We start from the raw sequence: 23,453 nt of genomic DNA on the forward strand, positions 1-23,453 counted from the left end.
GAGTCTTCTAGTGTCCAGTGCCACTATCTGTCACCCAAACATTCTGCATTTTGTGACGACATACACAGTCCTCCACTGTGTTTGACATGTTTTACTAATGGAATTTCAGGAGGGGTATGAATTGAAAGGTTCTAAAGTTCGATCGTGTGCTGAAGATCGTGCTTGGACCGGGGTCGCCGCCTCTTGCTCAAGTCAGTGTAAAATCTGATTATTACAAATGAAATGTTCTTAACAGAATATAGTTATTATTATTATTATTGATGAAAAGATGAGTGACGCTTTTCGTCTGTAAGGCCAGGTGCGTCACGGACTAGAATGAGCGATACAGAATATAGTGATAATACATTGAGGAATAAAAAAACCGATGCAGGACTGAGACTGTTCGTCAGACATGACAGCCAATCGTATATGTTTACATTTCACGAACAACTTGACTGTAGGCTATACTCCTTGCTGGCTGAACAAGTTAATGCTTATACCAATTACCAGTGAGAACTGGTCAAAGACGCTCTATTCTATTGTCAATGTCGATGCACTTCTGTATACCAACGTAATGACTGATGAATATCAATATAATTTAAATCCGAGTACTAATGACCGACTCGTCTAATGCATAAGGAAGGTCTATTGTTGTTGTGTAAATTGTTGATTAATAAAGAAAAACAGCTTTGTCGCTTGAAATGCTTCCAAGTCAATCGTAATCACGACGACATAATAGAATTGCACTTGCCTGCCTATTTTCTTACAATTTTCATTGTTCCTGACGGTCACATCATCATACGGGTACTGTACACTACAGCAAACAGGGTCAAACTACAACACATTAAGACCAACAACGTTTCAGTACACAGGAAGGATTTTTATTTCTTACCATCCCTTTCCCTACATCGCAGTGATCACGTGCGACGAACTGAGAAGTCCGAGAAACGGCAAGAAGAAATGCACCGATTCCAATAACTACGATTCCGAGTGCAGTTTTGTATGCGAGGTAATGCGGTGCAGTAGCTCTCTGCCGTGTTCACGTTTTAACTCGGAAATTCGCGAAGGTCGGATACGACTTTTCGGGCAGCAAATCGCGGATTTGCGGAGCCGACCGCGCGTGGACTGGTCAAGACGCGTCGTGCACGATGGTGACGTGTGGCGCATTGGAAACACCGCATAACGGTAGTGTAAGGTGAGCCATATATTTTAGTAAACCATTAGTCTATAAGCCAATGAATATTGAAAATTGGTTCCTTTGAACGCGAAAATGTGAAAATAAAATAGCACTGTCTGTGTCTATGCTCTATGTCAGGGGTGGCCAACCTGCGGCCGTAAAGGGAAATTTGTGCGGTCGTGGACACGCAATTCAATTAGTATGTGTTGGCGGCCGTTGGCATGCAATTTGAATTTAACGAATTGACTCCCGATTTCTTGAAAGTTTTTAATTATTCTTGATATTTTCTTCGCGCGATCCAATGTGGCTTAATTTTTCGATTTTAATATAGTAGCTCCCGTTGCAATCGGAGCCCCACAATACAGATGCGAACAGCAGAGAAAAATGATGCGCCTCATATGGAAATACCAACTCGGAATCGTGTGCTTCTCACTATACCGACTATCCTCATTGGAGGTCAAGAAATAGCAACATGTAGCAAAGTAACTAATCACAATTGGTTATAACTAGGCCAAGTTTTTGTTGCAATTAAATCCGTGGAAAGTTGCATTTATTTATTTATTTTTGAAGAAAGTTGCAAAAGTTGCATTTTGACCACATTGACCGGTTCAGCTCCCGAAATACCCGTAAAATCGTTACTTCGGTGCTGTTTTACGGTGTTTCAGTCGAATTTGGCCGTGTATTTCACCAAAATCGAAAATACTTTCATGAAAAATCAAAAAAGTTGCAAAATGTTGCAAAAAGTTGCATGACAAAAAATGACAAAAGCTGCAAAAAGTTGCACTATAAGATTCCTTCAAACAGCTTAAAACAGCATTCTACATATCTTACGAGTATTTAGGAAGCTGCCGGAAGCTGTAAATAAAAGTTGCAAAAACTTGCCCTATAGTTATAACTTACCCTAAATTTTTGAAAACAACCGTTGCATCAACTCTATGCCGGTGAATATGATCGCTGAGAAGGGGTAAATGTTTGATAGTAATATGTAAAACTACTAATATTAATAATGAAATTCATTAGGGAATCTGAAAATTTTTCGCGCTTCGCGCGACTATAAACAGTCCCTTAACATTACCAGTGACCACTGGAGATTTCGGTGTATATAGTAAGCCTGTATCATTAGATAGATTAGTCCGGAGTTCACCGGAAATGGACATAGAGACTTTAACATGGGTATTTGGCGTCCAGCTCGTTCATTACGACTATGCCCTGGAATGCGGCCGTGGGCTACATGAATAGTCGAAATGCGGCCGTGAATGGCAAAAAGGTTGGCCACCCCTGCTCTATATGAACCTGGTTATCCGAGGAACAATTTAATTCGCCGCATAGCTGAGCGGTTAGAGTACCATGGTCTCATAATATCTAGACCAAGTTTCATATCCCATTCGCGACTGACACCTTAAAGGTAAGGGCAGGTAAAGGCGGGTTTGTGGTATGAAGGTCGTCCAGCGTAAAATATCAGACAAAGTGATTGTGCGGATCGCTTATCCGTTGAGATAACCCCTAGACGGGTAAATCCGAATGATAAGGAGGACATGTTATGATTTGGTCTCTTCCTAACTACTCTTTCAAAAAGTAATCCCAATACACACTGAAATTTAGACAAAAGGACGTACGGTATCAATGTCAACTCCGTCGATACAACGCAGTCATATAAAATCCGCTCCTATGACAGCTCTTATTTTCGCTTCCACTTTAGAGTCACAAAAATGCCACTCAGATACTCTAAAGTCTAAACTAAAGACACAGTTAAAATCGGAGGAAGAATAAAATAAAACCAGACCTGTTCTTGATATCAGGAGAAATAATATAGAAGCGGAGATTATGCGCACGTCACTAGTTCCTAAGCCCAGTTGAAATGAACCAAACCGACTTTGAAAGAGGTATTGACATTCCGTAACCGGACGGCAACGGACGACTTCCTCGAGAATATTTTTCGTTGCGCATATATAACATAGCCTTCTATGCGGCCCGTCTGTTTGATTCATTTTAAAATTATCTAACCGGCTTTAAATAATGTTACGAATGCGCTCAATTGACTTAAACTCATTCAAGGGATATAAAAAGCTTCAGCGCATTCTGTTCATAGTAAAATACGGACATTCTTTCACTTAAAACCCAGTTATTTCGATTCGGACCTTCCTAAGTTGCGCCTCAACATCTTAGCCAATAATAACTCTTTGACGTACGACATCATGCCGCGACTTATACTGAAGGCCAGGTTCACTGACATCAAATCCGATGACGCGTGTGGGGTCGAGGGTCGCTGAACATCATAAAACTAAGGCTTCGCCAAATCCTTTCATGCGGAAAATTGAATGCCAGGATTTGTTTCCGACAGCTTTTCATTATAGGCGGTTTGAGTTATATCCATTCACGTCTGTGATCTCATATCCTATGAGAGTATTTGGATACTGCTGCTACCCAGTTGCCGATGGTAAGCAGGGCCGGGGGAAATCGAATATTTGACTGACTCGATTAGTGACTATGCTGCGAGTAGATTAATTCACTAGAAACATCATTTCAACGAACTTGCGTAGCCATGTGCTGCATGCTTAAAGGCTGCCAAGCCGAGAATAAATTTTCGGAACTATAATTTCCATTGATAAAATCGTTCACAGTTGCGGGGTCATCTAATTTATGTATTCGAAAATATCGACTCGCACTACTCGACGCGAATCATTGTTATCGATTCGTATTTGAGTTCTCGTATCGTTCGGCCTAGCCCTAATGGCAAGCGGCATGGGCGCCAAACTAAACTATCGACAGCTATGAAACTACAAAGCATAATGATAGCAAATATAACGGTAACATATTCAGTGTTGAAGGGTTTGCAGGAATAGTATAACCAGTTGTCAGTTACCAAAATATGTTGTTGTCACGCTAGATCAGTGGTTCCCAACTTTTTTCGACTCATCCCCCCTCCCCCCCCCCCCCCCCCCCCCCCCCCCTATCAAGCTCGACAAAACTTTTGGCCCCTCATATTTACGGATCCGAAAAACGAGGCAAGTCAACGGGAAATTTATTCAGCAGACTCTGATCACTGGTGAATTGACTAAAACAGAAAGGCCATTTTTCCGAGTAGGTGCTCTGAAAACCGGTTTCCGCGTCTACTTTCGGTTGAGAGGACCATTTTTAGTCAAGTTTTGCGTCATATGTATAATAAGCCGTCTCGGGGCCTATCAGTTTTACCTTGGTATCTTATTACGCGCTTGCTATACAGATGTGACGACGAGGACAATTACGATTCCACCTGTCGCTTTGCATGCGATATTGGCTTTGATTTGCATGGCAGCTCGAGAAGATCGTGCGAAGCTGACGGCAGATGGTCCAGAAAACAACCCTCATGTTCAAGTGAGTTGCGCTACGCGCGGATTGCTTATTGGGCGGAGTCGTGTTATCAGAATTGCTACTAGCATCCTGAGAAACGCCTCATTGTCGCGGGCATTTCGTGGGCGTGTTTATTAAAAACATATCGCTAAGGTTTAACTTCTTAATAGATGGACGTACGCGTTCCAGATGGCAAATTCCTTTATGTTCAAATCTTCAACTAATAAATTTGAACTATGTATTTATTTCTCGATCTTTGCAGTTGTCAAATGCGGAAAAGCTACAGCGCCTCAGAACGGATTCGTAGACTGTACTATGAAGGACCGGTACGAGTCTGTTTGCAAATACAGATGTCGCGTGGGTTTCGATCTTATCGGCTCTAGCATGAGGGTCTGTGAATCCGATCATCAATGGACTGGCACGCAGCCGAGCTGTGAACGTGAGTAATCCTGTATGCCTGTATATATCACATCGCACACTAATAGCAAATCGACAATGTCGAAACATTACGTGTTTAGGTGGTCTGTAAAACCGAAATGTGACAGTGTAAGTATGCCTACTAAACACTTACAGGTATAGACTTACTTGATTAGTTTATCACATTTTCCTATACTACACGAAAAGAGAAATATTATGCATGACCGCGTGTAGTAAAAGTATAGGGTGGGTTTAATTTATTACCAGTCGTCCAGTGCTATTTGTCAATGCATAGGCCTAGTACAATAGTCCGAATTCCAAAGTAATTGGCTCTTCGTTTGTGCATGTGCGCATGTTTGTGCGTGTACTGCTATCAAATGTATGTGCGCCTTCGTATTCGTAAGAAAAATTTGCAGGAAGCTACGTGTTATTGTTTACGATTACCACATCAGAGCAGTGCGTGGAATGTCGATGTCCTACCAATATTAAGTGGACTACCGGCGGTCAAAACCATTTTTGACGGCCTAGTACAGGCCGATTAGATTGAGAAGTACATTTCTATTCAATACCGACACAATCTAGCTAGACTCATATCAAATTCGGTGCCATTGTCACGAAATATCTTGAGCACAGCGCACAGTTCGGGCACGCCGAGAGAGCCTATTTGCGGTGGTGCAGTATAGGCTTGCAGACTCTGGATTTATCCAATATGTCTATATTCAATACAGCAAGTAGGTTCATGATGGCATCTCGCGTCAGTAGACAATAATACCCTGGTGTATTTGTTCATTTATTGACGGATGTTTCATGTTTCTACTAAATGAAGTGAGCAACGATAGGCTACCAATAGTGGGCACGGATGATCTGCGGTAATGTGGATATAAAATAGCTTATCCTTGCACAGGAATGCACTTCTCAGATTTGTTTATATCCTATCCATGGATAGAAACCTGAAGTATTAAATTCCCATAACGTTCCGTTTTACTCGCCTGATTGAAGAGTTTCGAAATCACATAAATCCATGGCGATTGGATTTAAAGACGGAAACAAACCACATAAGCTTTGGTTAAAATCTCATTTGCGGTTTATAGAGCTATCGTAACTACACAGTAGGGCTCTTCAAAAATGACTTTTTTCTCAAATCGCACTAGCTACTTAATAAAATTGTAAGGTTACCTAATTTAAGCCTACACACCAAATTTGGTTAAATTCCAACCGGTAACTGCATTGCTACAGGAGAAGAAAGTTTCTATTTATTATATAAAAATAAATAACAAAATATTTCAAAATTTTCTGTTCACCCCATGAAACGACGTTCACCAAATTTGGTTCAATTCCAAACATCGGAGGCGGAGTTATTGCCGTCGAAAAATTTGGATTTGAATAAAACAGTATTTACGGTGAGCACCACTATAATAAATAATTGAAGAATTGGTCACCGTAAATACTATTTTATTTATAATCCAAATTTTTCGACGGCAATAACTCCGCTTCCACTGTTTGGAATTGAACCGAATTTGGTGAACATCGTTTCTATTGACAACCTAACACTTTCATGGGGTTAACAGAAAATTTTCAAATTTTTTGTCATTTATTTTTATATAATAAATAGAAACTTTTTTCTCCTGTAGCAATGCGGCTACTGGTCGGAATTGAACCAAATTCGGTGTGTAGGCTTAAATTAGGTCACCTAACAATTTTATAATGTATAGCCAGTACGATTTGAGAAAAAAGGTAATTTTCGAAGAGCCCTTCTACACAGTTCAGTGTGTGCGGTAATCAGCAATCACGACCAGCAACCCCGTTTTAGCGTACCGAATATCGGCCCTTCGCTATTCTGTTATAAAGACAATTGAATATCTAGATCAGCTTTGCAAATAACTGTTTTATAGAGTTACACATACCCTAATAGGATTAACTAATAGATAGGCACGTGATAATCTATGTAAACCGAGAGATTTATGATTAGTTGTCAGATGTCGACCGCTGAAGGCTCCGCAACACGGGCAAGTCACTTGCACTGACGGTGTCCGATTCGGCTCCATATGTGACTACACTTGCGACGAGGGATACCGGTTAACCGGTTCGGAAGAAACTGGCAGACTGTGCACTGTGGACCATGTCTGGTCGGGGACGCAGGCGTATTGTGAAGGTAGGAAATTGCGTATTACTACTCGCGTTCAATATATATGAATCAAAAACACTGCCGTCCCAGAAATTACTTGCGATGAGTTGGCTGCTCCGGAGAATGCATTCGTGGAGTGCTCCCGTGGATTTTCCTATGGATCGGAATGTGCTTTGGTTCCGAAACCCGGGTACAGTTACGACGGTCCCACGCATATGACATGCCGGGAACTCGGCGCCTGGTCGTCTGTGCCAGAGATTGGAAATATCAGAGGTATTTGCCATGGACATTCCGGTGTCTTGCCATTTCAATATCTGAAATTGATGTAACGAATGCTCATTATGGCTGTTCAAAAATAACTTTTTTTTTCAGATTCCAGCCATTCACTGATTAAATTGTCAGGTTACCCTAAAAACGCTGCACACCAAATTTAGTTCAATTCTGACAAGTATATAGGACTCCGCAGATCCAATTAAATTTTTCAAGTTTTTGAGTTTTTCGAACTGACATAACTCCGCTTCTACTGGTCGGAATTGTCTCAAATTTTGTTTGCAACGTCTTTGAAGACAGCTCAACAATTTCATGGGGTTGGCAGAAAAAAATTGAAAAATTGTTATTTTTAGTTTTCCATAATAAATTAAAATTTTTAATTGGATCTGCGGAGTCCTACACTTGTTAGAATGGAACCAAATCTGGTGCGCAGCGTTTATAGGGTAACCTGACATCTTAATCAGTGAATAGCTGGAATCCGGGGAAAAACGTTATTTTTGAACAGCCCTAATGCTCATGCTCAGTAACGAACTATACTTCTTTTTTTCAGAGTAGTCTATTCATAGTATTAATTTATATCTTGCCTGTGGCATTATACAAACACGTAATATTTGAGAAGTATTTGAATTTAATCTATTTCGGATTACCTAGTCCTGGGGTATCTGACTCTGGTGTAATTTAGGCAATGGCGCCATTTCCGAACTATCGCGATTGAGGCGGCTGCGCCACGTGATTCCAGCTCCCGCCTAATCCGTGTAAATTGAATCTGATAACACGGCAAATTTTACTGATAACCCAGTGCTCTGTTTGTGATCAAAACCCTGGGATGTAACTGATAAATGAAATTGCTATTTCAAGCACTTGACTCTCATCTCCATCCGTATTTGGCAACATGGATTGATTACATCGCTACCTCGTTAAATCACTTATCGGTAGTATATAGGCTTCATCCGCGATGTTTACGGTCTGGTTCATTCTGTCATTTGTCTGTTTACTAAGATTGTGTCGTAAAGAAATATTAAGAAGGATTTGAAACAACCTAGAATATATAGCCTGTCAAAGAAACACACAGCTTGGCATAAGATGATATTCAAATATCAATATATATAAACAACGTAAAACATACAAATAAGATATTAAAAATTAACCTCCTGAAATTTTCCTAATCCGTTTCATTGGTCGATTCGGATAAAACAGGAGGAGAAAATATTCCAACGGACAGGTAATGTCACAGTTCTATATTGTGACACAGGGACGTCATGAAGGGCTTAGCCATATTCATGCGGAAATTTGGAACGTCTACAATGTGCATTGTGCCTATATATGCTTATTGCTTATGCGCAAACCATACGCTATCTACTGCTTTTGCTTTCGATAAATAATGTTGCTTTTTATTATCCAGTGGTAGAGTGTGCGGATCTTTCAGCACCAGAAGACGGTTCTATGGAATGCACTGCGAAATTTGAGTTTCGATCAACCTGCAGTTTCAGTTGTCAGGTAAATATGGAAATGAATAGATGGGTCGTGGACAATCCTGGACATATAAGTATGCGACAGTTGAGCATGTGAGTTATAGTTGGCTGAGGGTAGGCGATAGGTTTGGGTATGGAATTAGGCTTTGTGTCTGGATTGGGGTTAGGGTTAATTTTTTGGTAGGAAAGGCAGGGGCTCAAGTGTATCGTGCTCAACACTCGTTTTCAGTGTGTCGTATGCAGAAATGTCGATCCACCAGATATAAGATATCCTCATCAAACTTTCAACGTTTGCTACGCTTTTTCTGTCAGATCGGATATCAGCTCCAAGGATCACCGAGCCGCACCTGTCAAGAAACACAGGAGTGGACTGGAGATGAGGCACACTGTGAACGTATGTACAATTGTACACTGTACTTGTGCAGCTCTGACGCACATCTGCACAATCGTGTTGTACGAATAGAAATGTCTTCGTCCAAATAGTGGAATTACACCTCAACTGTGGAATATATAAATTAATTAGAAATTGTTTAACGCTCTTATTAAGTATTAATCGTAGATAACGACTGCATGTCATATATTTCACTATACACTTGATTATATGTTGTACACTGAAGGTGAAGTGATTTCTGCAGAAGATATAGGCCTACATATATACTGCGAGATTATTTGTAGGCGCTGACATTACAAATCACGCGGTTGAATAGGCTATTAAATAAACTATCGAATGGGTCAGTCATTGCTATCATTTAAGGCTGTAAACATATGAGTGCTCAGCAACTTGGTAAGTTAATTCCTAATTTCATGACATGGGTTGCTGTTGAAGTAAGTGAATTTAGTAGCGTTTGTGAAGTACATCAGAGCCGGGGCTATCTTTAAAGCAACTTGCTTTAACTCCACTAGAATTTCACGGAGAGTTCCTGCACCTTCTGCAGCCCCGTTAAACATGCACGGCCACGGCCCCAAAGCCCTGGTGTAAGCCATCACGCACGTGGGTCAATGACAGACCGCTGTGATCTTGAAAACGTTTACTCCTGACATCATTCATCCATTGCTATATGCTAGCCGTAAAAATTATGTATCGCGAATGAATTGTATGAAACACTATCTTGACCCTATCAGGGATAAGCTGTGGCGCACTTATCGCTCCGAACAACGGTCGCGTCAGCTGCACTGCTGGAGATCTGCATAACTCCACCTGCACGGCCGCTTGTAATCCTGGTTTTGAATTGAGCGGATCAGTAACTAGGACATGTCTTCATTCGAAGAAATGGAGTGGGGACGCACCCAAGTGCAACCGTGAGTACATCAGCATTTAGTGACCATCAGCATCAACCTTTTAGACATGGTTGCGCCTCTGAAATGTAAACTTAAGTGTATGGCACCGAGGCATTTCGAGTGCCCGGAGTGCAAGATATGGGAAACTGATGAATCAAAAATGGATCATCAATCCACGTCATACCAATGCTCGGCTACATAGTATGATGGTCTTGACTAAAGAAAACAACCAGAACTTTCGGCCAAGCCTCAATATCACGGTATAACTTGTTGATTACCGCCGGGGTAATGTGTTTTTTAGTCACCAGCATCGAAATCGTGGGCTGAACAGTGATGCGAATTATGTTGCCGCCTTTTTCTAGTCATCAGCTTCCCATATGCTACACATAATTTGGACGTCCTTAATTTTTTTATGTGTCGACGGCAGCCCTCTTTTCCCCAGTTTCTCGCGGCACCCCTGAGCAGTCCAGTATAGGCAACGGCACCCCGGCTGCGAATCATTGTGTTACCGCGTCACGGCATACGCCATTATGTGTCGATCATGGGCTGACAACACGTCATCATGAGCGTCTTAGCCCATATGTAGGAGATATTGTGAGCTTCATGAAAACACCCTGACTTCAGTGTTAGGATTTTAAGGTCATTGATACCTTAAATGCCATGAGAAATTGAGCGATTGCCATAGTAGCGAGATCAAATTAATGGATTATACAAAATAGCGAGTTAGACTCATAGGGCTTGGGTAGATGTGAGGGGTCAGGTTGAATTATGTTAGCATCTGAAGCATGGTTAGGGTTGACTTTGGTTATTTTGGGCTTGCTGATTGCACTCTCTGTTTTGACACTTGCTGTACCTTGATTCCCTTGATAATCTGCATGCCTCACTAAGTCACTATTATGACACTTGCAGTTTACACTCGCTATTTGAAGACCTTTCTATTTTGAACTGGAACCTCTATATTATAATCATTTCACTTTACATGCAGTGATGCGATGCGGCATGCGAGATGCTCCCTTGCACGGTACAGCGTCCTGTACAAACAGGGATGCGTATTTGTCCGCTTGCACCTACACCTGTAACGGTGGCTACACGCTTATCGGCGATATGCTTGCAACCTGTGAAGAAGAGGGAACGTGGCTTGGAGAGGTACCGTCTTGTGAACGTGAGTTTGAAAAAGCAATGAAATATATGTTGTGAGAGTTTCTACAATTGATTTACTGAATGACCAATGGATAGTCCAATTTTTTACGTTAGGACAGTGGGCAATAGAGTCAGGGATATATAGAACTATAGAACTAGTTCTATATATCCCTGAATAGAGTACTAGGAAAAAGTGGAAGTAATATGTTACTGACCACCCTTGGGTGAGGCATAGTGACGCATAATAATTTTCCTCGCCGGCAGGGTTCAACTCAAATACTGTAAAGCCTATTTGGTGACCGACAATGTCAATCACTTTCTTCCGACGCCGTGCCATATACATATTACCTTCACTTAACACAGCGCACAGCGCATTTACATTGTCGCATTGCACGCAATGCTACTTCAACGTCGTCGGCGTAACGTCAACAATCCCAACATAACTGACGAAAATGTAACATAACTCTCGTTTTTATCAACATTTATCTTTAGTGATCACTTGCGAGGAATTGAGCAATCCCGAAAACGGTCAGATCAAATGCACTTCAGGGAATGAATACAACTCCCTGTGTCGGACTATTTGCATGGCCGGTGAGACCTATTGTTATGCAGTGTCGGACGGCACATTTTATAAGAAATACGGATTTTGTTAAGGCCATGAGCTCGTCGGGAGCAGGTCGAGAATCTGTCAAGGAGATGGTACGTTTTCGGGAACTCCAACGGAATGTCGAAGTAAGATTTTTCTCTCCAGATCCCGAAAATGGTAGGCCTACAGCATGACACTTATATCGTTACGTGATGATTGCGTGGCATATAGCGTGACGATATGCTCGTTGACGAATGATAATTGCGATCAGCATACTCCATCTACGGTATGTCTGATTTACCGCAAACTCATCTGAAATGTATACTGCGAAGCAATTGTTTTTAATTTCTTTGGGAGCATTTTCTCCCCTTTTTATAGAATCGAATTCAGCTCGCAAATTCCCGCAAATATGTAGACCTATGAATGTATGTATAGAATTCGCAGTCATGGTACGGTACGTCTAGTTCTTCGGACCCCACAAGTAGCCCATTTCTTTTATGTGTTGGACTACCTCATCTATTTTAATTAGTATACATAACTGTTCTGTCTTCAAAATCGACTCCAATACTTGTTAGTAAGTGGTTAATGTACGACATTAGTTGTACTCAAGTATCATCAATGAGTAGATTGACCAGCTATTCGCCTATTATATATGGCATGGTCTTCTATTTGCCCGTGCAATTAATGCAACTATTCAGTACAGTGCCCTTCAGTATTATACAAAACCGGAAGTGGTAGGACACATTCTCACGCGTGGCTTCCCTTTCGCCAGTAATCACTTGCAACGCCGAAGATCAGCTTGAACACGGCGAGGTAAATTGCGGAGACGGGGCGAATTACGACAGCGAGTGCGCTTTTACCTGCGAGGAAGGGTACCATCTAATCGGATCGGTTACGAGAAGGTGCCTGTCGTCGGGCTATTGGTCGGATACAATGCCACATTGCGAAAGTAAGATGAGATTATCCCCGGTTTACTTACGGAATACTTGAAATTGATAATATGGGGATGTGATGCGTGCAAAGTAAATTGGTGTTTACAGAAAGCGTTTTGCGTCATGCATACCTCGCCTTACGTAATTGGTATTTCGAGACCATTCAGCTGACACCCGACATTCACAGAGTAGCTAAGTGTCTGTAGTGCTGCAACAAAGCGCCTGGATCACCCATGAGTTCACATAACTTACAAATAGCAAATACATCCCGTACATGGATCTACTGCTATCTGCAGACGTGACTCATGTAACATATAACTGACAAATAGTCTTCCGGAATTAGTACAAACGCTCACCGTCAGAGTTATCTATTATAAATAGCTATCGATTTCATGCTACACAAGTAGATTTTACCCACTTGCACATCAAGTGGATATGTTTTGGACTTCTTCCTATCCTATCCTATATAGGCAGAACCGTATTTGGATAACCATTGTGGATTTTTAAAAGTAGAGTCTAGTTTTGGGATAAGTTTCCTCACTTTTGCGAGTGAAATTCAGAGGTGGTCAGTAACGAAGTACTTCTACTTGTTTGAAGAACGCAAGTAGTTTTCCGCTACTTTGGTAATTATTCAAGTACATTTAATTTCCCGCTACTTCTACTTTTACTTCGTAATATTTTGTGATCTACTTACTTACTTTTCGCTATTTCCAGTTTATCAAGTAGAAGTAGTTTAATCCTCCAATCAGAAAGATAGCCTGAGGAATTTCGCGGCTGTTTTCACGGAGTATCAACATTTAATTTCCATAAAAGTAAGTCAAGTAAAGCCCGGAATTTTCGTCACGCTTCGTGCACTGTATAGATAAATATGAATTCATGAAGGTGTTCGTGAATATAATTTAGTTAGAGGGTGCGTGGTTCCATTCACACCGCATTGTCGCCCGTATGAAATATTTCATCACAGTAAATATGGCCCATCATAGCGTTTGAAACTAAACCATTTCGAAATCTAGCCTTTACCTAAATATATTTTCCTCTTTTTAGAAGTAGTATTTCTATTTCTTTTCCAATTCTCAGTATCATACTTTCAGTTCTAATTAGTTTCAGTTCTGTTGTCTGGAGAACATACCATGTTGAAGTATAAAATCAAGTGTAGTAATGCCTCTATTTTCCGAAAAGATAAGCTACACTATATGGCATTTTTACGGTCAGCCACATTTTTTATTAACGTTAACACGTATCCGACACCTCCTCTCCGTGTTCCTCTTCGACCAAACTACGGATCGTATGATATGGTGGAGGGCGCCATACCATGATATTTTCTAAATCGGGGTGTTCGAGTAAACAGAGGATTAGTATCGCATTCCCATATCAATGGTATCATTTTCATCCCATGATGCGGATGAATGCTTATGCTGTCGAAAATTTACACCTCCTGGGATGTATCAATATGAATCAAGCTCTGTACTTTTCGCTTAGCTCAATTTGCAGGTTTTGACAGTCCGTACTCGAATGAATCACGATCTTTTCCGCATCTACTTACTTACTTGAGTATATTTAGAGTCATCCAATTCTACTTCTACTTCAAGTAGTTTTAGGCTGCTTTTAAAAGGGCTACTTCTACTCGCACTTGAGTAGATTTTTTCGTCGCTGCTTCTACTTCTACTTGAGTAGATTTCTTGGCTACTTTGACCACCTCTGGTGAAATTGTCATAAGAACCGCGTAAAATAACCCCTGTATCGCGGTAATTGAATATAATTTCGACGAATCTACCTAGTCGCAGTGTCATTAGTGATTTTACATGAGTCGCGAAGATACATCTTGGATATCTCATAGTACACTCTTAGCTAAAATGTATTAGTGTCGATTCACACCCTAAAGGTGCTACGCAACAACAGAACCTCTCTCAATTACGTCGCGGGTATAAATACCACGTGCCCACGTGCATACCTTCCTTCGTCCCTAGGAGCAAGCATCAGTAGGATTAAAATATTGTGTTTGATTTATACCGTGGCGTAAGTCTGAGGTATGTTGTGGTTTCGTGTACCACGGGTGATACTCGGGTGTGAATACACACCCTTTCGCTGAGAGTGTATACTGAATAGCCACTCCATATGACCACAGATCCTATTAGCTAAGAGTATGCTACCCCTCGTTTGAATCTACATTTTGATACTATTACCACTTGAGTAATTGAGACCATTCATTGGTTACTTCCAATCGAATCAATCTGTCTCCTTCTACTTGTAATTGAGTGTAAATTTATGGCGCTACTTCTACTTGAGTAGCCTCGTTGACTACCTCGACCGCCTCTGGATGTTACTGACGACTCCGCGCTTTTTCAGGAATCCGCTGCAGAAATTTGAGGCAGCCTCCCAACTCCAATTTCACGTGTTCCAACCAGAATCTCGCGGCCAGCGTGTGCTCCGTGGAATGCGAGACTTGCCACACGCTGTTGGGCTCCGGCCGACGCACTTGCAGAGAGGACGGCTCGTGGACCGGCGAGGAACCGGCATGTGTTGGTGAGTGAATAAAATCCAATCTATAGCTGATCTTCGTTGCGATTTACCCTGTCGAGATGTAACTAATCACCAGAGGTGGGGACCGGTCACTAGTGAAGTACATCTACTTTTTTGAAGTGCTCAAGAAAGTTTTACCGAGTTGCGTTACGCATACTGAAGTCGTTCTGGTTTTGACGAGTTCCACCGCTCATTGGACACTTGGACAGTCTTTGGAAAAAATTAGCTACGTGTTGCTTACTTGTACTACTTACTCGGGTGGTTATGTTTTAAGCCAGTTCCATTTCTATGTGACAGTTTTAGGCAAAACTATCTACTTGTTACACTTTGTATTTGATAAATTAGTATGAAATATTGGGGTGTCCGGTCAATACTGAGAAAACCATTACCGAGAATGCCATTACCGAGAATGGACATTACCGAGAATGCAATATGCAGACATGTTATGCATATGTACAGGTCGTGTGTATGTGTAATTGTGTATGTTGCCACATTCCGTGTCGATTCTCAGGTATAAATCTCGACAACGTCCGTCCCAGTAAGTTTGATTCTCGTCACTGGCCATTCTCGGTAATGTCCACTCTCGGTGGTGTCCATTCTCGGTAATGGCATTCTCGATAATGGTTATCACGGTATTGGTATAGAATCAAATATGGGTGTATGTTGCATCATCGATACGTGTGAAATAGTTATAACGACTGGGCGAAGTAGCTCCCTATTACAATAGCTGAAAAGAAGGATATTTTCGAGAATTTCGGCTATGTTTAGTGCCATTAGTCGTTTTGCGTCAGTCGCGAAAATGCGCACATCAATTTCCAAAGTTGCTGCGCGTCCGGTTAACTTCTAAAGGTGTGCGACCCCTCCATCATACCTACTTCTTGAAACTACATCTTCCAGTAAGATTTCAGTTTGAGACCATCTTTTTCTGGTTCCACTCGCTAAGTCTTCTTGAAATTGAGTTGAAATCCTTCTTCTGCTTGAGTATTAACACTGACCATGCACTTCTGCATATTACAGCGATAACGTGTCCCATTTTGAGGACGCCCCTGAACGGAATCAAGCAATGCGATGGCGGTGATCATGAGTGCGGCACCACATGCCAGTTCACCTGCAACGAAGGTGATGAGTTGATTGGATCGCGGGAGAGAAGTTGCCAAGAGAATGGGCGGTGGAGCGGAGATCCAACTGAATGTATACGTGAGTCGAATAAGCTAGGAACGGAGATGGGCATTTAGGCATAGCTATAAGTCATCATCTCGGGAATCATAAAAGATAATATCAGATATTCGGAGCTCCAAATTCCACGGGATAAGTCGCCTGTGGCCCCACATCTTTTCTGCAACATGCGGAACACGGTCGCATATATCCCAAGGTTACTTAACCCAAGCCGGAATTATTTTCGAGTTTAATTCCTTGTGGTGTAAATCATACAGTTTTTACGCATCGGTCAACCTTCGGCGTTACCAACTTGAATATGGTGGTGCCTTCGTTTTTACGGATGACGAATATGATAGGCTAATATCGGTGGCGTTTCATTCAGGCAACCAGTGTCCGATACTTGTATCACTCGACGAAGACCTAATGATGAATTGCACCGACGGGAACCGCGTAGGCAGCAACTGCTCGTTTTCGTGCGCGGACAGCGAGTCGAATTTAGTCGGGTCGACGCACAGGATATGCTTAAAAGGCGGCGTCTGGAGCAACACGGACCCAGTGTGTAGAGGTGCGAAAGATTCGCAGTCCGACGCGTAAATACCAAGTTACTGTCTAAATACGCGACTCAATTTACAGCGTGCAAGACCGCCGTTAGCGATATAATATTTGTGGTGGACGGGAGCTGGTCGGTTGGAGATCAGAACTTTAAAAAGATTAAAGATTTCCTCAAAGCCTTGGTGCTGCCTTTCAAAGTCGGGTATGTAAATATATATATATTTATATATTACGGATGTGGTCAGTAGCGAAACACTTTATATATGATTTTAGCACACGTTTGCATCTGTTTTGTGAGTGAAAGTTGTCATAAAAACGTTACGTCATTATCTTCAACGGATGTATCCGACGTTACGTCAATATATGCAAACTCCCCTCCCACCCCAAAAGAATCATCCTGACTTAGCCGACGGACTTTACCCTATATTGCGATATCGGCAGCTAATTTTTCATTCTCGCTTTAACTCTCCATTTTTCTAGTTGGGACCACACGCGTTTCGGAGTGGTGCAGTATTCGGACGACCCGCGAACGGAATTTCTCCTCACTGATTATCTCACTTTGAATGAAGTCATGTCGGCGATTGACGCGATGCCTTACAAAGGTATGCATCAGTTGAATCTGACTGGATTCGGACCACATCGTATTGCAGCGCCACGAATATGATCCAACGAAAACGGTTTAATTCGAGTTGCTCATTCAGTCAAGTCGCTTAACGGGATCCGTAATTGGCACCAAAGAATTTCAGCCATGTCATGCTTTTCTTGGATTTATCCTAATGTACATGTACATAGTTCTGGAGGATTCAGTAACATGCAATGGCATTATACAACAATGTACTGGGCAATATCTATGGTATGGAGTATGTACAACTTGTGGTCTGCAGAGACAACTACATACTTCACCCAAACTTGCATGAACAACAGGTCAATTGGAATAATTAGACCAAATTGCTGGTAATCTAATTCTAATCCAATTTCTGAAATGTTTCTACGCTCCAAGTCAATCCTAATCTAATTTGTGAAATGTTTCTATGCTCAAATTTTAATTCTAATCTAACTGGTGAAATGTTTGTATTCTCTAATTCTAATTCTAATCTAATTTGTTAAGTGTCTCTATGCTGCAATTTTAATTCTAATCTAAATTGGAAAAAAAATTCGTAGCTATAATTCTAATGTAATTTGAAAAATAAAATTGTAGCTATAATTATAATCTAATTTGGAAAATCTGAAAATTTTCTAGTTGTCCAGTCATTATCACACCTTTATTTTCTACTTCCACTCTCGCTGCTTCTACTTGCTATGGAGTGTAAATTCACCACTTTACTTCTAATTCTACTTGAGTATACCAAACGTTGACTTCACAATATAAATTTCATATTTACAGGTGGCAACACAGAAACCGGACGGGCCATTACGTTCTCTCTGTACAACGCGCTGTCACTGTCATCCGGCGCGCGACCGTACGTCAGAAAGACTGCCTTGATACTGACCGATGGTAGAAGCCAAGATGACGTCGGAAATCCCGCGCGTGAAATGAGAAACGCGGGGATGAGAGTGAGTGCTTGCATAGCGTTACGACTCCCGTACTCTTTTGAGTACAATATGCGGAGAACAGTTCCAGAAATTGCGAACACTTCGACGCCCATTTAGTTCGGACAGCTTCATCGCAAATCATATTCGACTTGCAATTATTTGCAACGCGATAAATTTAATCCGATGGACCAAACCATACACCGTACATTCGATAAAGTTTAGAGATTTCCTATGCACTAACCGACATAGTCACTGTTGCCGGTCAAGCAGAATTGAAGTAACCGCATACATTTTTTCTGTATTACAATTAGCAATTTCCGAGACATTTCAAAACTACTTCAAGTGGAAGTACAAAGTGATAGGTCGGAAATGAACTCAAGTAAGTATAGTGACAAAAGCAGCTTTCATCAAAGGGTCGCATAATTTTATAGTTAATCTAAGCAGGCTACTTTCAAAATTGCAAGATGTATGTTCACTAGGGCTCTTCAAAAATGACTTTTTTTCTCAAATCGTACTGGCTACTTGATAAAATTGTTAGGTTACCTAATTTAAGCCTACACACAAAATTTGGTTCAATTCCAGCCAGTAACCGCTTTGCTACAGGAGAAGAAAGTTTCTATTTATTATATAAAAATAAATAATAAAAAATTTGAAAATTTTCTGTTCACCCCATGAAAGTGTTAGGCTGTCTGTAGAAACGATGCTCACCAAATTTGGTTCAATTTCAACCAGTGAAAGCGGAGTTATTGCCGTCGAAAAATTTGGATTTGAATAAAATAGTATTTACGGTGAGCACAACTATAAAAGATAAACATAGAATCGGTCACCGTAAATACTATTTTATTAAAATCCAAATTTTTCGACAGCAATAACTCCGCTTCCACTGGTTGGAATTGAACCAAATTTGGTGAGCATCGTTTCTATAGACAGCCTAACACTGTCATGGGGTGAACAGAAAATTTTCAAATTTTTTATTATTTATTTTTATATAATAAATAGAAACTTTCTTCTCCTGTAGCAAAGCGGTTACTGGTTGGAATTGAACCAAATTTTGTGTGTAGGCTTAAATTAGGTAACCTAACAATTTTATCAAGTAGCCAGTACGATTTGAGAAAAAAAGTCATTTTTGAAGAGCCCTAATGTTCACGACTAATATAAAATAACTAATGGCACTGCTGCAACAACAAATGGTTGCTATGGTTCGAGTTAGACCGAGGTAGACTCCAGAATTCCTACCCAGGTGTTGGAGGTTTATCTAGGCTCCTCCCAGAGGTGATCAGTAACGAAGTACTTCTACTTTTTTAAGTACTTGAAGTAGATTTTGCCTACTCACACTACTTTTTAAGTAGTTATGATTTTAGACTACTTCTACTTTTACTTGGCAGTTTTCAGTTTTGTAGGCAAAAATAGGCGTAGAATATCTACTTACTTACTTGTGAACCACCACTTCTACTTCTACTTGAGTAGAAATTTCGGCGTTACCTCTACTTCTACTTGAGTAGCGACGATGACTACTTTGACCACCTCTGGCTCCTCCTCGCCATATCATCCGTGTAAGCGGTGTCTTATAAAAGCCTTAAAAGCGGGCCGTGCTACAAACCGGCAGCTACGGAATAAAAATGACGAGAATTGGCCCGTTGTAAATGAACAATTTTGACCATAGTAGTCGACAAACACCATGAATATCACAAACAAACTAATGGCACTACAAATTGGTACATTTTTCGAAAGCATTCTGCTACTGAGACACGGGCAGTATTTCACACAATTCATATGGCAACCTCACTGCTAATAGTTCTGCTACTTTTCAAACTCCGAAGCGTAAAAGGTTCGTAGTTTTTTTCAAAAGAATATCCAAATATAGAAGTGAAGTGGTATAGTAGTCGATAAGCATAATGACTTGAGTAATACGGAGCGCAAGTCGGGAAATATTATTGAGAAGTCCAGAAGTTAAGAAGTGCTTTGTTACTGAATGCATCTGGTAATAGGCCTACTTCGTTATCTACCTCTTCCGACCCTCAACCGAACACACGCCGGGTATCATCGATTTTTGTCGTCCGTTACAGGTTTTGGCAGTAGGCGTTGGCGATGCGGATATTGACGAGCTGAAGCTGATGGCCTCGCCGCCCCACGACTCGTCCGTCTACCACGTAAAAGACTACGACTCCATCAAGCAGATTCAGTCGGTGCTCGCCGCCAAGCTATGCGAGGACGACCGTGAGTAGAATTGTATATGCTTCTGGCGGGTACTTTTAGCAGTTGGTCGGAGGCGACTTATGTCGTAATTGCAAGGGCGCATCCACGTGACCTGCGTAATGTCGTGATGCAGGGACCATTTCGCGCCAAGTTTTTATGACAATGTCACTCTTTTGTAAATGATACAAATCATAAAAAGCAATTGTTTCGCGAAAAAAACCTACTTGACAACCCCGATAAAGTGGAAGCACTTCGTATTGACCTTCTCTGGTCGACACCGATCATTTTCAAGCTTCGCAGATTGTCTAATGACTCTAAATCGTGACATTTTAAAATCTTGCGGCCAGCTATTTCATTGCGATATCTATTGCCAGAACCCAGACCCACCGGGATGTGTAACTGCCCGCCTGGACCACCCGGTCCGCCCGGTATCCCTGGATTACCCGGCACTTCGGTAAGACATTCCCTGCAGTACGTTTTATCACAATCAAAACGTTTTCTTGCTGTTTAGGTTGCTCCTGGAGAAACTTTGAAGGGGGCTAAAGGGGAGCCGTTCGCGGTCATTCACGTTGTGAGTATTTGGCGTGATGTATAATGGCTACGCGGTATCACCTTTAGGTAGCAATCGAGCGATATTCTCGAGTAACTTTAATAGAATGAAATGTTAGTCACCACGTGACGGTATTCGAAGCCAATCCTAGCCAAACTTCAGCTAGACTCAGAGGTGCCCATCGCCAATACTTGTACTATACTCAAGTTGTTATGTTTTTTATACTTGCACTTCTACTGAACAGATTTTTTATACAAAACTACATGCTTTCAACACTTTGAATTTGGTAAAGTGGAAAGTATATTTGGGATATATATGTTTGCATCACTTTTATGAATGAAAAGGCGCCAAAAATTGCACCATTTGTAGTGTCATTGCACAAATCTTGTTTTAAAGCTATACTTCCCCGAGTACGTTACGTATCTTGATTTTCTACTTCTACATGAAGTATTTTGACATGTCTTTGAAACTGCTATCCACTTGTGATCGAGTAGAAATTTACATCGTCACTTCTATTTCTGCTCTCGTAGTAACGCTTATGCTTTGACCACATCCTGATATTCTTTAGAACTACGAAGATCAACTAATTGAAGCTAGGGGCAGCGACGGGACAACCACTTCATTGAATCTTCCGGACGGATTACAAGCGGTAATGCACTAAAACTGCTATGTATTCGTGGACGTTCCGTTATAGCACAAGTTTTTCAGATGAGAAATGATGACGGAAGCAAAGTGTTCTTTCCGATAAAAGGCGAACCTGGAAATCCTGTAAGAAACTGTACATTGGCAACGAATTTGAACGCGTCCGCGCGCGTCGTATTGATATGTCATGTAGCTTTAAAATCGCTTAATCATTGATAAAATGTGTTAGCCGATCCCGTATACATTACGCATCGCATACCGTTTTGAAAGCAGTCCCCAAAACAACACTTACAAAACCAAAGTGTGTTGATCACAAGAGAATATGACGGCCTTGTGCATCTGTATGATTATGAGTCAGAGTCAGTCCAAATGATATAGCGGTCTATCGTATTGTCATAACGAGGCATGAATGTGAGTTCTGCAATGAATCACTGAGATTTGGTGTCGTTTTGCATAGTGGCGAGTTCTGAGAATGACATATTGCACAGCATATATAGCATATACTGCCCGAGGTGGCCAATAACGAAATACTTCTACTTTTTCTAAGTACTCAAGTATATTGTATCGACTTGTACCACTTACTCAAGTAGCTATGTTTTTCGACTACAATCACTCGTTCAACATAAGGGGTTTTGAAGCAAAATTACTTGGATTTTATAGATAGTGTATATAGTAGTTATGAGTTCAGTGAGCACCACTTTTTTGACTGAAATTGTCATAGGAACCGAATGATATAGCCTCTGAATCACGATAACCGAATATATTTTGAAGGATAACGCCTATATGTAATGTCCTTAGTCATTTTACATTAGTCGCGAGTACTCATCTTGCTTTTACAAATGTAGTACCCACCTCCGATTGAACGCTGAAAGTATCTGACCCCACGGCCTAACCTTGTTTTTCTAATTCAGATTGGAGTAGTTTTGACAGATCTTGTAAATCACCACTTCTACTTGTAATTCAGAAGGACTTTGCGGCATTACGTCTCCTGACGTAGCAATGCTGGCTACTTTGACTCCCTCTTGATTAAATATATTCCTTACTTACTTATCCGCCCTCACAGCAGGGCATGGTATGGTATGGTATGGAACGAGAATTTTCCATACTCCATACTTGCCTTACTCTCTCCATACCATACTTGCAATTTTCCATACCATACCAACATTGTTCCATACCATACTTTCCATACATTCCATACTTTCAAATACTTCAATATCATAAGGAAAGTACCTTTTCGAGCACCTATATTATTGATATTTCGGATGTCGTTATTGCTTAAACTTAGCCATGATGCGAATCTAACTCCTGGTAATAGTTTTACAGAGTCTGTTTTGGTTAGGTTTAGTTCACAGTGGTGAGGTGCCGTGTACCTCTACTCGACAGCTTCCGCGAGCAAAATGAGATAGTCAGTAGATTTTTATCTAGGAATGTCCGCAAAAGGGACTGGCAACATATGGTCCGCAACGAGATTTTGTCCGCCCCGCGGACAGTTTCCCGTCTAACATGATCATGTGGCCCGCGGCCCCAATCTACCGAGATTCCCCACTACTTGCCTAAACATCAAATTTTAGTGACTGCATGTTATTATATAGGTCT

At 41.2% G+C, this 23,453-nt stretch overlaps 1 protein-coding gene across 1 annotated transcript in view; it reads left to right on the top strand.

The window, feature by feature from the left end:
* The window catches only part of LOC145448475 (sushi, von Willebrand factor type A, EGF and pentraxin domain-containing protein 1-like), a 57,567-nt gene that overhangs the window by 27,479 nt on the left and 6,635 nt on the right, over positions 1-23,453 (top strand). The window contains exons 25-49 of the mRNA XM_080326856.1: positions 110-191; positions 894-988; positions 1,047-1,174; positions 4,380-4,510; positions 4,749-4,925; positions 6,873-7,055; positions 7,119-7,301; positions 8,701-8,795; positions 9,083-9,164; positions 9,893-10,069; positions 11,034-11,210; positions 11,681-11,779; positions 11,843-11,920; positions 12,547-12,723; positions 15,053-15,229; positions 16,244-16,423; positions 16,767-16,949; positions 17,018-17,138; positions 17,417-17,538; positions 18,321-18,490; positions 20,536-20,686; positions 21,040-21,119; positions 21,177-21,236; positions 21,784-21,864; positions 21,924-21,983. Of these exons, the coding sequence (XP_080182982.1) occupies positions 110-191; positions 894-988; positions 1,047-1,174; positions 4,380-4,510; positions 4,749-4,925; positions 6,873-7,055; positions 7,119-7,301; positions 8,701-8,795; positions 9,083-9,164; positions 9,893-10,069; positions 11,034-11,210; positions 11,681-11,779; positions 11,843-11,920; positions 12,547-12,723; positions 15,053-15,229; positions 16,244-16,423; positions 16,767-16,949; positions 17,018-17,138; positions 17,417-17,538; positions 18,321-18,490; positions 20,536-20,686; positions 21,040-21,119; positions 21,177-21,236; positions 21,784-21,864; positions 21,924-21,983 (3,249 nt within the window). The remainder of the gene's footprint in view (positions 1-109; positions 192-893; positions 989-1,046; positions 1,175-4,379; positions 4,511-4,748; positions 4,926-6,872; positions 7,056-7,118; positions 7,302-8,700; positions 8,796-9,082; positions 9,165-9,892; positions 10,070-11,033; positions 11,211-11,680; positions 11,780-11,842; positions 11,921-12,546; positions 12,724-15,052; positions 15,230-16,243; positions 16,424-16,766; positions 16,950-17,017; positions 17,139-17,416; positions 17,539-18,320; positions 18,491-20,535; positions 20,687-21,039; positions 21,120-21,176; positions 21,237-21,783; positions 21,865-21,923; positions 21,984-23,453) is intronic.

This window comes from Botryllus schlosseri, chromosome 10, assembly GCF_051294905.1.
Source record: "Botryllus schlosseri isolate E-star chromosome 10, Bs_hap1, whole genome shotgun sequence".
NCBI classification, from domain to species: Eukaryota; Metazoa; Chordata; class Ascidiacea; order Stolidobranchia; family Styelidae; genus Botryllus; species Botryllus schlosseri.